This window comes from Falco naumanni, chromosome 8, assembly GCF_017639655.2.
Source record: "Falco naumanni isolate bFalNau1 chromosome 8, bFalNau1.pat, whole genome shotgun sequence".
NCBI lineage: Eukaryota > Metazoa > Chordata > Aves > Falconiformes > Falconidae > Falco > Falco naumanni.
In genome coordinates, this window is record NC_054061.1 from 50,824,370 (window position 1) to 50,838,377 (window position 14,008).

Genomic DNA, 14,008 nt, shown 5'->3' on the forward strand with positions numbered 1-14,008 from the left:
TGTAATTAGAAAGCAATAGAGAACAGCAAAAGCAGAATCAGACTCTACAGCTATCTAAGCAAAGGACAGTTTAATAACTGTACTTAGGATACGTCTCAAAAAGAAATAAAAAATCACTTTATGGATTAGATTTCAGCCTGGGCAACATTAATCTATCTTGGACATAGCAAAATGGCTTGGAGAAGAGGGTTTCATCATAGTAAGCATGGCTACTTCACAGCAAGATTTATTAATACATCCAAAAGAAAGAAAGAAAATCATTTTGTCACACTATATACAGATAATACATACAGTGTTTTATACACATATTACATCAGTTTTTACACAAGAAAAATATACATAAAAATGTAAACTTTTGTATACAAAAACCCTTAAACAAATTAAACAAGGACCAGATAACAAAAGGAGACCAATCTATTATCATTTCATTGATTATTTTTTTTAAATGGTAATACAGTACATTCATTGAGAAGTATGAGGAACATGTGAGCCAACCTTTCCTATTTAAAGGGAAAGTACAAACATGAGCTTTCCTACCCACCCCTGGAATGCTGTCTGTGAGCCTCCAGCACTAGAAGCAGTAGTGTGAGTTACTATCGCTGCCGGGGACCCTGTAGGAAGGGACCCTTCTTCTCAGGCATCCCCATGCACCACACTCTCCAAACTAGACACATCTGCAGAAGCAACCTGGACTGGGCTTTTTGTGCGTATTAGCTAGTCTTCCAGCTAATACCATGAGGCGGGATGCAGCAATGCAAGTTTGTATGTTCCCTTTAAGCAGTCATTAAGTGGATTTAGCTTTGCTGGAGCAAGTTGTTTATTTTTCCCAATGTACGGTATGCCGAATACGTGTCGGGGATGAGAGGGAAGGAGGAAGGGGTGTAAGAGACTGCTAATCCTTGCTACCATGCAGTTACTTCAAAATCAGGTACGTTTGCAAGCTACAATTCACTGGTTCAAAATACACTGCCTCACCTTTGCTTTCCCACTGCAACTTGTTCGCATTTCAAACTCTAGTGGCCAAACAACTGTACGAGGCTCTTTGTTACAAGGCTGTTTCTGATATCAAAGCATGATCAAGCTACCTTTAAAATGACACCAAACACAAACTTCTCTGAGACAGCCTTAAAAAGGGCGAGCATTCCCTCTCAGCACTTTGGATTGTCCTTCTGCCACCCTCTCTTTTATTAAGACCAGGATAAAGATATTTACCCTTAACTGCAAAAGAATATTAGCTGAGATTCTGACATCTGTTTTGCTCCACTTGCAGACAAACATTTTGGGGAACTGGAGGGGAAAAAAACATCAAAAAATAAACCCACAACAATAAATCCAAACCCTGAAATCTCAGGCATCAAATAAGAAGGGAACTACTTAATCTGTTGGTGAAAAAAGTTTCAGAAACCAGTTGGAAACAAACAAACGATATATTCCAATGAAGGCTTCTCACATTAAGTAAGTTAAAGACTTGTTAAAGACATCTTCAATAAAAACATCCATCCTCCACAAAGTATGTTAAAATGTAACACAATAGTGATGCTCTGGTATTTCTCCTGAAAAGGACAGAAGGACATGAAATCTCCTTAGTGATATCAGCACTATTGAATGTAGGAGGTGAACAATGATCTACGGAAGTAATGAGGGGAAAAGCTGTGTAAAAGAAACCATGAATCATTAATTATAATTGGACAAAAGGGGGATGGGGCAGAATGCAATTACAGTATGCCTCAGAATTCCCCGAAGGAAATAAATACTTAGAAACTTGTGTTTCCATTTCTTTCTTATGCCTATGTGAGTGATGGTGGGAGTAAGGGCTTGTCTGCTTGCTTTTGGTTTTTTTGTTTTCTCTTTTTTTTTTCCTTTTCCTTTTTTTAAAGTAACAACCCTTCTAGTAAAAATCCAAAAGACAATTACAAATGGCTTTCGGTAATTCAGTCTCCTTTTTAAAATAAAACGTTGATAACACATTTCTCCATTTCTTCTATATAATGCAGCTTCAGTGAAAATATGTCATAGGGACAGCAATTTGCAAAAAGTGGGGGGAAAAATTGCCAACCAAGGTTCGCAACATATACACATGTATATGCAGGACATCTACACCCTATATACATATTTAATATACGTATGCATGAGTATATATCAGGGGAGAACCAACACGTACATTCTCCACATACATAAACTGAAATAGCATAATATACGTGTGCATATAATTAGGTATTATACACACACAGTACACGGACATACCCATACACACGCCCAAACATATGTATTATAGAAATTGTCGTATATGATTGCATGAAAGCTCAGATGGAACGGTACACCGGTTACCTTTTTCTAAAAAGAGATGCAAGGAAGACAAAATTCCATGGCTGAATTGTGGCCAAGAAAAATCATGCCACATCAATACTGAAAACATGGAATGCGGTACAGCTCGATGACAGAATTGGAGCAGCATTCTCCACTGACACTGAAGCCTAAGTTAGCCAGGAGTTTCAACAGTGCTTAAATGTGACCAGCCAGGTTTCTGACAGCTGCTTTCTGCTAAAAGGATACAGAAGCTCCATTTAGCCAGAAAACAGAAAATAAAATACTTAAACCCACAATTTACTTGCATAAGCAAGATCATTCAGTACACAATTAGATGCAAAGTGCTAGCATGTTAATGGTCAACTCTGCAGCTCGTTTCAAAATCTGTTTAATGGTAAAATATAACGAGCTGTGTTTCTCTCGATATGTTTGATGACAACCCCACTGCTCAGAACAGAGACAGGGCTGCCTTCTGCTTACTGCATGCGTTACAGGAAACAACTAACCAAACTCCCTTTTTCTCCCTGGGGCTGAAAAGTGAAGATAATTTTTTTTGGGGGGTGGGGGGGGGTGGGGGGTGCATTTTCCTCATTTTGAACATTTACCTCTAAAATACGGTGCTGAGTTAACCTTTTAATACGCTAGGAAGCTTTGCATCAGGTTCTAAGGAAAGGTTGTGTTCATCTGCAAATCAGTCGCAGTCATACTCAAGCACAATTGAACAGCTAGGAAATTCTGTTTAAGTTCAAGCAAGTGCTCAGGGCCCAATTCAGCTGCCACTACAGCCACTGAAAGAATTTGCCTAATGCATAAGAAGAGCTGGATTGGGCCATTAAAGCTGACTGCTGCTTGCAAGAGAAACTAGAGATGGAGGGGCGAGGAGGAGCTGGAATGAAGGCAATGGAGCAGGGAAGCAGAAGAGGTCAGCATTGCAAGAGGCCTCAACTATTTCTATAGAATAAACAAAAGCAGAAACGTACCAAGGAAACTCCACTGTGAGGGCTGAGGTGACACAAATCAATGGTGACCAAGCTCACATCAGTCACTGATGTCATCCAAATCCCTCAGAAGAATTGAAACAACCTTGTTTGGCACAAGTGCTTACCTGTTACACATATGTCACATGGATAGTCTCTCTTTAGCTCACACACTCATGTTACAACTAATGTACATGTGTGTGATACAACGTAAATTCCATCTATACATCTGTATGCAGGTATATATAGATTTAGATTGATTGCATTCATACTTATTTATTGTACATCATAAGGGCAAGTCCACATTCAGCAAAGTGCTACCAACATCTCATATACAGATAAATCTCTCTGTACAGGTATACACAAAAATGGGTCTATTCTTCCCCATGAAGGCATAAAGATGTATGCTGCTAACTCCCATTACCACCCACTAAAGAGAAGGAAAGGCCTCTAACAACTTCCACCTCCCTGCACTTTCACTTGTATGCGTATGTGCCAGAAACGAATTGCGGGGAGGAGGAAAGGGGGAGGGACACCTGGGGGGCATATCAACATACCGAGGGGGGGCATTAAAAAAAATTTTGAAAATTAAGATTTGATTTGCAACTGCTTAAAAAAAGCCTTCAAAAAAATCCAAATGTCTCTGCAATACTGGAAGCTCTGTTTTTCTAAACAGATTTTTAAAGTCAACAGGATCATCATCATGAAAAGTGATACTGTATGAATAAATAACAATTAGGTTACTTTCTCCAGCCTAAATAGAACAGTATGAAGAGTAAGCCAATCTGTAAGAATGTTTCTGACTTCTCACAATTTCAAGTGAGAACTCCCATAAAGAAATCTTCCTTCTCCAATGACAGAAAAAAAAAAAAAAAAAAGAGTTAAGTGGCCATAATTGAATTCAGAATTTCACAGCACAAGTGAAACTCCCTGGATTGAAAGCGTATTTTGTTCTGCAATCCCACAACAGCAATCTGGGGGCAAAATTAATATATGCAAAGACCACCAGGAAAGAAAAGAATCTACTTTGAAGACAAGATCCTTTTATAGATGGAGATCACTCGACAAACAGTGCCCCTAACAGCCTAATTTGAAAACACAAGTACACTGATTGACAACATTTTCCAAGTCAGCCCGTAAGAGATCCGGGTATTAATATGCAAAGACAGAGCAACACCCGTGCCTCCCCATCCCACCGAATGCAAGCTTTCCCATTTCAATTTCTCCTGAAAAACATGACTCATTTCTCCCATCTCTCCTCCTCCCCCATTTGTTTTATTTAAAGGCTGTCTTTGGGAGCTTGGTATTTTCATGGCATTTTAAACAGGGCTCAATGTAACTCATTTAAAAAACAGTAAAATTGACATGATATCAGAGTTAGCCTTATAACAGAAGATTATGTAGTAGAGAGTTTCAGTTATTTATACAACAGTGAGGACTTAACAACCCCCTACTAAATAATCACATTTCTACAATACATTCCATCACCTCTCGACTACTTTGCTCTTTACAAAACTATGACCTACATACAATATACACATTCGTATCGCACATACATCCCCCCCAATGCATATTTTTGTGTGTATATATAATACATACATGCACACAAGCAGTCTAATTCTATTTATAAGTCACAGTGGGAATTCCTTTGTGAGGAAAGGAGAGGGAAAATTCCTGAATAAGACACTGTAGATTCCTAATGTTCCGACTTTTCAAATTCCAACTCACAGAGCTAACTGGAAATAAATACATTTAAAAAAAAGAAAAGGTCTTACAAACTTGGTTCACAACTTCCAGCTACAGGAGTTGGATTTTTTCAATTTGATCTATTTACCCTGTAACTAAATTTCTAATCATAGGTACAAACCACGGATAAATTATTGCAGAATGGAACACTCAAAACAAAATTTAAAAAGAGTTATAGGAACAGTAATATAAGGGTTAAAAAGAGTTCTATGCTTGTTGATACAGGATACCATTTTATTTTATTTATATATATATATCTATATATAGATATAGATATCTGCAAGGTAGCAAAGAATAGCTGTACACCTTGACACGGCAAAGATCCAGTGTAAAAAGGTGCTTCACTAGTTTGTTTTTCCAAAAAAGCTTGTATATAATTTTATAGCTATTAAAAACACATATGCAACATAATTCATTACACTCAATACAGCTTTAGTATAAAACTTATAATTTATGAGGTGATGTTAATAGCATAAATTAATATACCATTTCTCTTAAAATCTACAATAAGTATTCTGAAAGCTCATTGGGGAAGGGTATCTTTAAATAAAAAGTTTAAAGCTGAGCGTGATGAAAAAGATTCTGTATGTTGAACTTGAGATGAGAGCCCCGAGAAGAGAAAGAGTCCCTAAGCCAAACCACCGTGGACTACAAAACTGAACAAAGATTTCTCCTTCTTGCGCTCTCACTTAGGTGACGCTCTACCTTAAATTAGTATTTACTTTTAAAACTATTTACTTTTTTTTTCTTTTTTTTCTTTTTTTTTTTGTTGTGGGTTTTTTTTGTGTGTTTTGTTTTTTTTTTTTTTGTTTTTTTGTTTTTTGTTAACTGCCCTTATTTCCACAAGGAATCCCTGAGACATACCCAAAACTGTACAGTGAAGGTCATCACTGTTCAGAGAAACTGGTTCAACCCCTTCTGGTAGGATGTAGCTATTTTGCATGAGAATCGAACTGTCCATCACTTCAGAATGAATCTATTTGCACCGGAACTAACTACACTGTTTAAGACGCAGGTTAGAGAGTCATTTCAGGGTAAATCAGCCCACTCCAAGGTAGAAGCCATCGCAGTCAGCTACATCAGAGCAATCTGCACCAAAAATAAAGTTTTCCAGAGGATAGCTGGGAACGTTACCTTTCCAGAGTTTGCCCCTGTGGGTGCTGGCTGACAGCAGAAAGCAGGTAAAAAATTAGCATTACTGGACCAAGTTCAGCACACGCATGCAGTCGATACGCGGGTACTCTGGACATCTCACTCTGTGTGTGTGTTTGGGGGACTAGTGAGGGGTAGGAGTAGGAAGAATGCATTTTTCTACCTCAGGTAAGTACAGTTTTAAGGTCAAACCCCCAAGTTTCATCCTGTTCACTTCTAAACCGATTTCTATGACCCACAGTAGACTGAAGAGGTGCCAACACTTACTTCAAGGAGAAGAAAAAGAAAGCCTTCTTCAACTATTGCTGGCAACCTATGGCCAAACCCACTTTCTCCTTTCATGCTTCCACTACATTATTCCATAGTAGCCAGAGAAGGAGTATGTGAAAGCAGAATAAAACAGGGGAAAGCAAAGAACCCAACAACCATGAGAAGTAGCAGAACAGCAAAGGGAAAAGCTCCCAAAACAGTCACTATTGTTTGTGGGTTATTTTTTTAAAAAAAGGCTGAAGACACGAGCAAGAAAATTGTTCTAAGACATATCTTTTATAACACCTTCTTCTCCACTGAACTTTTCTTTTCCTACAACACTGTTTTTGTGTAGTTTTAAAGACAAACCCAAAGCTTTACCTGATAGAGCTAAGGTCCCTCATGACCAGACCTCTCCTAACAATGTAAATACAAATGCAGATTTTTCCACCAACCCTCCTTATGTTTATTTCGGTTTGTGGATATTAAACAGAATACTTTAAACTTTTCTTCATGGCTTTCTACTGATGCACTTCTCAACAGAGGAACTTGTAAGAAGGTAAACTCTTGGTAAAAATACCTGCACATTCACTGCTAATATGTGCATTCCCACGATCAATGTTGCACCCTCAGAGTCTAGTTCATGCCGTATCAGTGTGCTGTGAAACATCATCTTACTGATCTGAGAAACACTCTGATCTACTACACTGCTATTCTAGCATCCAAAATGTATGTTATGAATTGCAGGAATCTCTCCTCCTTTTCATTTTACAGTCAGATTCACTCAGGACCACAGAAGACTTACTGGCTGGCATTACTTACGTTGGAGAAGCATCTAAGAATGGGAGAATGAAAGAAAGAATGATGAAGAATGTAGAGAGGAAGAAAATAAAGGAGGTACAAGAAGCAGCCACAACACCCCCATCATTAAATGTTATCCAAAAGATCTGAAAGACCTAAAGAGATCCGGTCAGCACATTAGCCTAAAACTATTCCTTCAGTTAGTATTTCCACCACCACTGGACCTTGCAACTGGCCTGCACAGGAGACTCCTTCACACGTAATGGTAAAAATACAAAAGCAAAAATAAACATCCCACCAGGGAAGCTGCCTGGACAGCCACACAAACACCTCACTGCAGATCACTGCAGGTAAGTTTTCTATTGTTTGTCTGCTGAAAAGACCTCCTGCCACCATCACTGTGCCCTACAAGTCTTGAAAGGGTCAACTGCAGCTAGCTGGCCCTTCTAAAAAACTTTTCTCTCCTCCCTACCCAAAGGCTCAGACTGTCCACCACTGTCCACCAGCAGACTCAGCTCGCTGCAGCACAGAGACAGGGAGAAGTGCCCCCGGAGCCCAGCCAGTGCCTACAGGGAAACGCAGCAGCCACGGTGCTGCAGGAGCTCAGCGAGGAGACGCCGTCTGGAAGCCGGCTACCACCACGTGTATGTAACCACCAGGGCCAGCTTCTCAGGGGAGACATCTGTCCACTGTTTACTGTACTCCTTTCATGAGATTCTTCTTTCCTGGCAAGCAGATTCAATCCCAGACTGTATTTAGATGTGGTTACAGCAAAATGAAGCTTCAAACTGAAATGGGCTACTGGTCAGCAGGTTCAGTCCTAGGCCCGTCGCCTTGGCCGTGCCCCTGAAGACAGTGGCATCACACTGCGCCTAACAGCTCACAACAGAACTTCCCAATTATTTCAATACCCGCCTCCCTCAAGAAAAAAAAACCCAAACAAACAAACAAAACCCCCAAACTCAAAACTTTTTAAAAAGCACCGCTTCCCTTGGCTTCTCTTCGCTATTAAGTAAGACTCTCCTCTGACATTATTTTTTCCTTGCACTTGTATTTGCAGCACCATTTCTGATTTTTGCCTTGGAAGTGATCAGCTTCTCAGGGCCTCCCAATGCTTTTCAAATGAGAACTACAAATTCTCATTTCACTAACCTGCTGAATGAAGTGGGAAATCTAGCTGTTGCCGCCTTCTCCACAGTGCCTGAGGCACACCTGCAACTGTGCTCTCAGCATTACTGATTTAAAGCCTTTATGCCCAACCATAGACAGAAGCATGCTACTAACGAGAAAGAAACCAAGCAAGAACCTATAGGAACTGGCAGGCAGGAGGAGACAAAACGATGCACCTTTTCCATCATACGTACATCTTCTTGTATCATAGTAATTACGAGGCCAAAGAACAAATCAACTCTGAGGTATCTAAGTGCATATGGCTCCCCTCAAAGTTGGCATAGTCTTCCTAAGTGAAAGGAAACATCAAATTGTATCTTACAGAACGTCTTACACACCAGGCCAGCATGAGACTGTTCCTGATGAACCTCTGTACACTGCCAAAGTTCATCTTGTGTTAAGTACTTTTGTACAAAGACTAACTGAGGTGCTACTATTACCAAAAATTATGTTACTGGTACTTTAAGTCTAATTTTTTTTTTAATTCTTTAGAACTCGAATCTTATGTAAAGAAATTAGCTTTTCGGTTCAACTAGCTTTACTCCATTTGTTAACACATAAAGGTCACGACAGGTATCGACCATCTCAAATCAATGGACTGAAATTGCTACACTGGCTCTTTGGTGAAAGGGTGATCAGAGTGCTAATAGCTATACAAGGAGATTATACTTAAAAACCTTTGTGAGATGGCATGGATTCTACTTGGGAACCACATAAATAACAGCCTTGAGGACTACCTTAACCAGACCTGCAGTATTTTCCAGAGGAAGAGGCATGAAACATCTCTGGCTGCACATACCTCTCAGACTGGACCTATCACACCCAACAGAAAGACGCTGATTCACTGAAATCACCAGATTCTGTGGTGGTAGGAGCCCACCTGCAATGATCAACCTCCTAACGCTAAGATCAAGACCCGTAACTGCTTGGTAGGCTGCAACCATGAAATTGGCAGCAGTGAAAAGTTGGGAGGTGAACCAGGAAAAGGCAAGAGTGGTGGCCCATTTCAGAACTCTGTGTCAGACAGGACAGAGGGATTCCTATTTCAATGTATACAAATGGAAGTTTATTTTTAAAAGTGCAGCTTTATTGCAAACTTAGTTTGCTCATTGAAAAAAATGTTATGTAGTCACTTTTCAGGGAAGAGCCATCAAGGGATACCGAAGTCTACGTGGGGGAAGAGAGCTGATATCCTAGGCTGCCTTAAAGGAATGCAGGTACATAACGGCCAATGATTTCAAATGGGAATTACGGACCCACATAGCATTGACAGCTTTTGAAATTCCCTGTCTAAATCAATCCTCAGATTAGGAGCTGGGCTCTGTTCTGAGTTAGACCAGTACAAACTCACAGTGACCTAAGACCAAAGAGGTCCTCCATAATTTATAGCAACGTGACCAAGCAGACCTTGTCTCTCAGTTCCTCTCCTCCCTTTCCCCCCCGGCATTTCCTAAGAAAGAGAAATGTGATGTGGGGCAGATACGCTCTGCACTAGCTGCAGCTTCATTAAAAAGTCTGACGGGCACAAGAACGATTTCAAGACCAAAGTCCTGAAACCCATTTATAGAAATTAACATCCTCTGAAATGACGTGAATATACAAGCAGATTAAAGACTTAACCATTTGGTATACTAGTTCTCCACTCTTTTTCAGCCAGTCATCCAAACACATCGAAGAAGGTATACGGACACAACGAAAATCATTTGCAAATCAAACAGTTGTCTCCTCAACAAAGTATGGGGAACATAATACAAAAATAAATAAATGCCTTGTCAGATTTGCCTCATTTCACAATACCACTGGGCATTCCTCAATCAGCAGGACAATCACAAAGCAGGATTTCATAGGCTTCAATTCAACTTTTTACATGATTTAAAAACATTTAAATGTTACAAACATATTTAAATCACCACTTTAAAATATTCGGCTTATATTATTAAGATCTATTTTACCAAGTATGAAATAAGGACTTCATAACAACAGAAGCATGAAAATCATTTTTCTTTCCTCCACCCACATACACTTGCAATTTCAGAAAAGGACATATGCATCATCCATACTCCTTTATATTTAAGAAGGACAAATATTTCAAGAAAATAGGGATAGTATGATTGCTACAACAGTAAGAATACACAAGACCTATCCTGTTTAAATTCTGTTCCTTAGCAAAATGGAAGGAAAGGTTTGGGTCAGAGATTTTGGTGTGGGCCTGACTGCTAACAAAATGAATATGTAATGACTAAACTTTGTTCAATGATCTCTTGCTCAAACAATTTATTAGGCCTCCCTATCGCATGTTCTTGGTATCTCTTAATTTCCTGAATTAGACTAGAATACACACAGGTAGGATGTTTTACTGTAAGGTAGAATGAAATCTGTCTTCTACAGTAGGAGACTGAAATGTGGGATTTTCTATTCTCTCTCATCTGCATCTCAGAAATAAACCAAGAAGAGTAGAGACTTGTTATATTAAGTAGGAGCTACTTTTACAGTCAAAGTCAGAATATAGTAGCAAGTTTGAGCCCTATAGAGTCACAAGCAAATTCCTTTTCCCCCTTCCTGATAAGAGATGTCAGTAAACACCTCAGAATTTCTGCTGCTGTTCTCTCTTGGATTAAAAAACATAAAATTTTAAAAATCTAAAATCTAGCAGACTCCTTTAAGAAGTGAAATTACTACCAAAGAGTCCGAATACTACCTTTAGCAGGTGGACAATAAAAGCAACACTGTCCTGCAAGCAGAAGGAATTCTCTATATATTTTGCTTTAATGATTTCTCTTTTGGTTAGCCATGACTGCTGATAGGTACCTGCTAGTTCCTTACATACATTCAGCTTCCCATACAGAGAGCATCAAACCCTACAAGTGTCAAAAAAACTATATGGCTCCCGAGGGGGTAAAACTGCAAGAAAGTCTCAGTAGCTAGACATGATTTGAGAAATGCATCCATTTGAAATTTACCTAAGGGTCTGACCTAGACTTGTGTGGATGGGCAGAATACCAACAAATTCTTTCACTTTCAGCTGGGAAATACCTGTCAGCCTGTCAGGCAAGGAGTTCCGGACATAGCCACACTTGAAAAGGCAAATCATCAATGCTACAAGGCCACAGTAATTCAGCAAGGGAGGGAACTTCTGCACAGGAATCTTCGCTAATCCATGATGTTTCAATGCTTCCGTTTTTCTTTCTTTTTTTCCCTGGGCTAACTTCATATCAGCCTTCAGAGTTCTGGGCAACCAGTCAACTGATCCCCTTGCTGCTCAATGAATTAAAAATCATCATCATAAAAAACCAAAAGTCAGCATGCAGTAAGAACAGGGACCAGTTCTGGAAGGGGACAACGCCCACTTCTTCACCAAAAGAAGAAAAGGAACTGCTGCTCCCTGCACCCCAAACACACACACGCACACAGAAGAGGTCAAGAGACTATTTTAAGAAACCGCCAAACTCTTCCTTGAACTATGACCTTGATTTAGGACTTCAGTGCACCATTCTCAAATCAATGTGTGCAGCCAAGTTTTCCATGCCAGATGCTACCTTTGGAAAAAAAGTAAACTAAAAAAAAATAAGAATAATCAAGAGACTTCTGCCCACTGGAAAACTTTCTACCAGATGCTAATGGGATGGCAAGCACTGATCCAAACCCTAGGGAACAGTAACATGCATCAGTAATCTGAGGTATCTTCCCATTTCTAGGTCTTACTGCTAAAATCAATTACATCCAGTAACTGTGCTGTATCCTTAAGGAATTATTGGGGAACAGTGAACCTGCCTGCAATAAATGAGCACCGGTGCATAACAAGCACATGTGAACGTTACAGCAAGGTTCACAGAGGGCTAACCCTGGTCAGTACTGAAGCAGGGGTTTTCTCCTCAACCCCCTCTTAAAAAGAAAAAAAAAGGGGGGGGGGGGGGGAAGGAGGACAGAAAAAATAAAGGAAAAAAGGAAAGATAGAAAACACAGGTCCCCCATCTACCTGCACGGAGGCAGGCAGACAAGCTCAGTTGGAGGTGGTGAAGGGCGCAGATGCATTATTGGTACTGGTAGCGGTGGCACCGGTCACTGCGAAGCCCGTGGGAGGAGCTATGGAGCTGTGGCTGGGCTGCAGGTCCTTGGGGATGCCACTGTGGGAGCTCAGCTGGTGCCCGAAGGCTGCGCTGAACTGAGGGAGCTGTTGTTTAGGGGAGGTGGAGGCCATGAGTTCAGCAGAGGCAGGACCCATGCCACTAAAACTGGTCTGCGGTAACCCCGGAAGCACACTGGAGCTGTTGGGGGTCACAGTGGCGAAGGCAGGCTGTGTGGTCTCTGAGTGCGAGGTGGTAGGTGGTGTGGACAGGGAGGTGGACAGGAGGTGTCCATCTGCACCAAGAAGGTTGCTAAACGGAGAGGGGTCCCCAAGATTGACAGGAAGATTTCCCCAGTGAGTTCTGGGGTTGACCACCCCGCTAAGTGGCACATCCAGCTGAGTTGGGAGCAAGTGCTGTGCCATCATGGGCATCTCTGCTGAGAAGGTAGCTGCCAAGTTATCACCAGAAAAGGATGTGGTGTGAGGGGATGTGATATGGTCACTGTAGGGAGACGGCACATGCTCACTATCATAATGGCTTCCATGGGGTGAGGAGTGTGAATGGTCACTGCTGTATTGCTGTCGTGAGGTGATCAGGTCATCTGCCTTGCTCAGCAGCTGGGCAGGGTGGGGCCTCTGGGAGGCATGGCTGCCATCATGAAGTCCATGAAACTGTCCTGGGAAGGCTCTCTCCCCAAGGCCACTCTGGCTTATCAGAGTGGCAGAAGTAAGGCCGACGTTGGCTGGGGCTGAGAATTGCCCCTGGATCTGCCCTGCCAGGGGCGTAGGTGGGTTGGACAAGGTAGCAGAACGGAGCAAGTTCTCATCCAGCTCCAGACCGGAGAAATTATCATGTACTATACGCCCATTCAACAGCTCCCCCAAATCCGTGTTAACCTCTCGACTCAAAGACTGCATTCCCGGAGCTCCGGCACCTGTAGAGAACACCCCTATCCCTCTATCTGACAGCTCCTGAACTGGCACACCATCTGTCTGTGTAAGTACTCCAATGGTACTCAGGCACTCAAGAGAAGTTACAGCCTGTAGGGCCCGTTCCAGCTCTTCAGCCTCTTCTGTAGTCGGAAGGAGATCTCCATTTTTACCTGCAGAAACAGGGACACCAGAAGTTAGCACACTCCTCTCAGCACTGCCACTCTAAGGATGCAGAGGTACACAGTTCAGTACAGAGCTGCAGTGTATGATGACCTTCTAGAATGGTGTGCAGTACACAGAAAATTTCATTCACCAGTGTTTACTGGGTAAGCAGGGTAAGAAAAACAAGAAATTACACATTCCTCCTCAAGGGAACCCCCTCTCTCTGCCCTCCTCTTCCAATACAATATGACTCCCAAACTTAATAGACTTGAAGTACAAAACGCTTAAATAAGATTTTCTTCAATGCTGCAGTAACACATATAGTCCACAAACTCCATTCTACTTACCACATTAAAGACTGGAGCTAAAATTTATAGTCAGTGTAATTTAGGTTAATTTCAACTCAAACACAGTCTAGTGTTATGTCATATCAGAAAACAACCAA

General features: G+C 41.1%; 1 protein-coding gene across 4 annotated transcripts in view; it reads right to left on the reverse strand.

Annotated features, from left to right (window-relative positions):
* Positions 1-210: 210 nt before the first annotated feature.
* The window catches only part of INO80D (INO80 complex subunit D), a 46,208-nt gene continuing 32,410 nt past the window's right edge, over positions 211-14,008 (reverse strand). For all 4 annotated transcript variants that reach the window (XM_040603068.1, XM_040603066.1, XM_040603069.1 and 1 more), the window contains one exon: positions 211-13,571. In XM_040603068.1, coding sequence (XP_040459002.1) covers positions 12,403-13,571 — 1,169 coding nt within the window. In that variant the 3' untranslated portion in view covers positions 211-12,402. The remainder of the gene's footprint in view (positions 13,572-14,008) is intronic.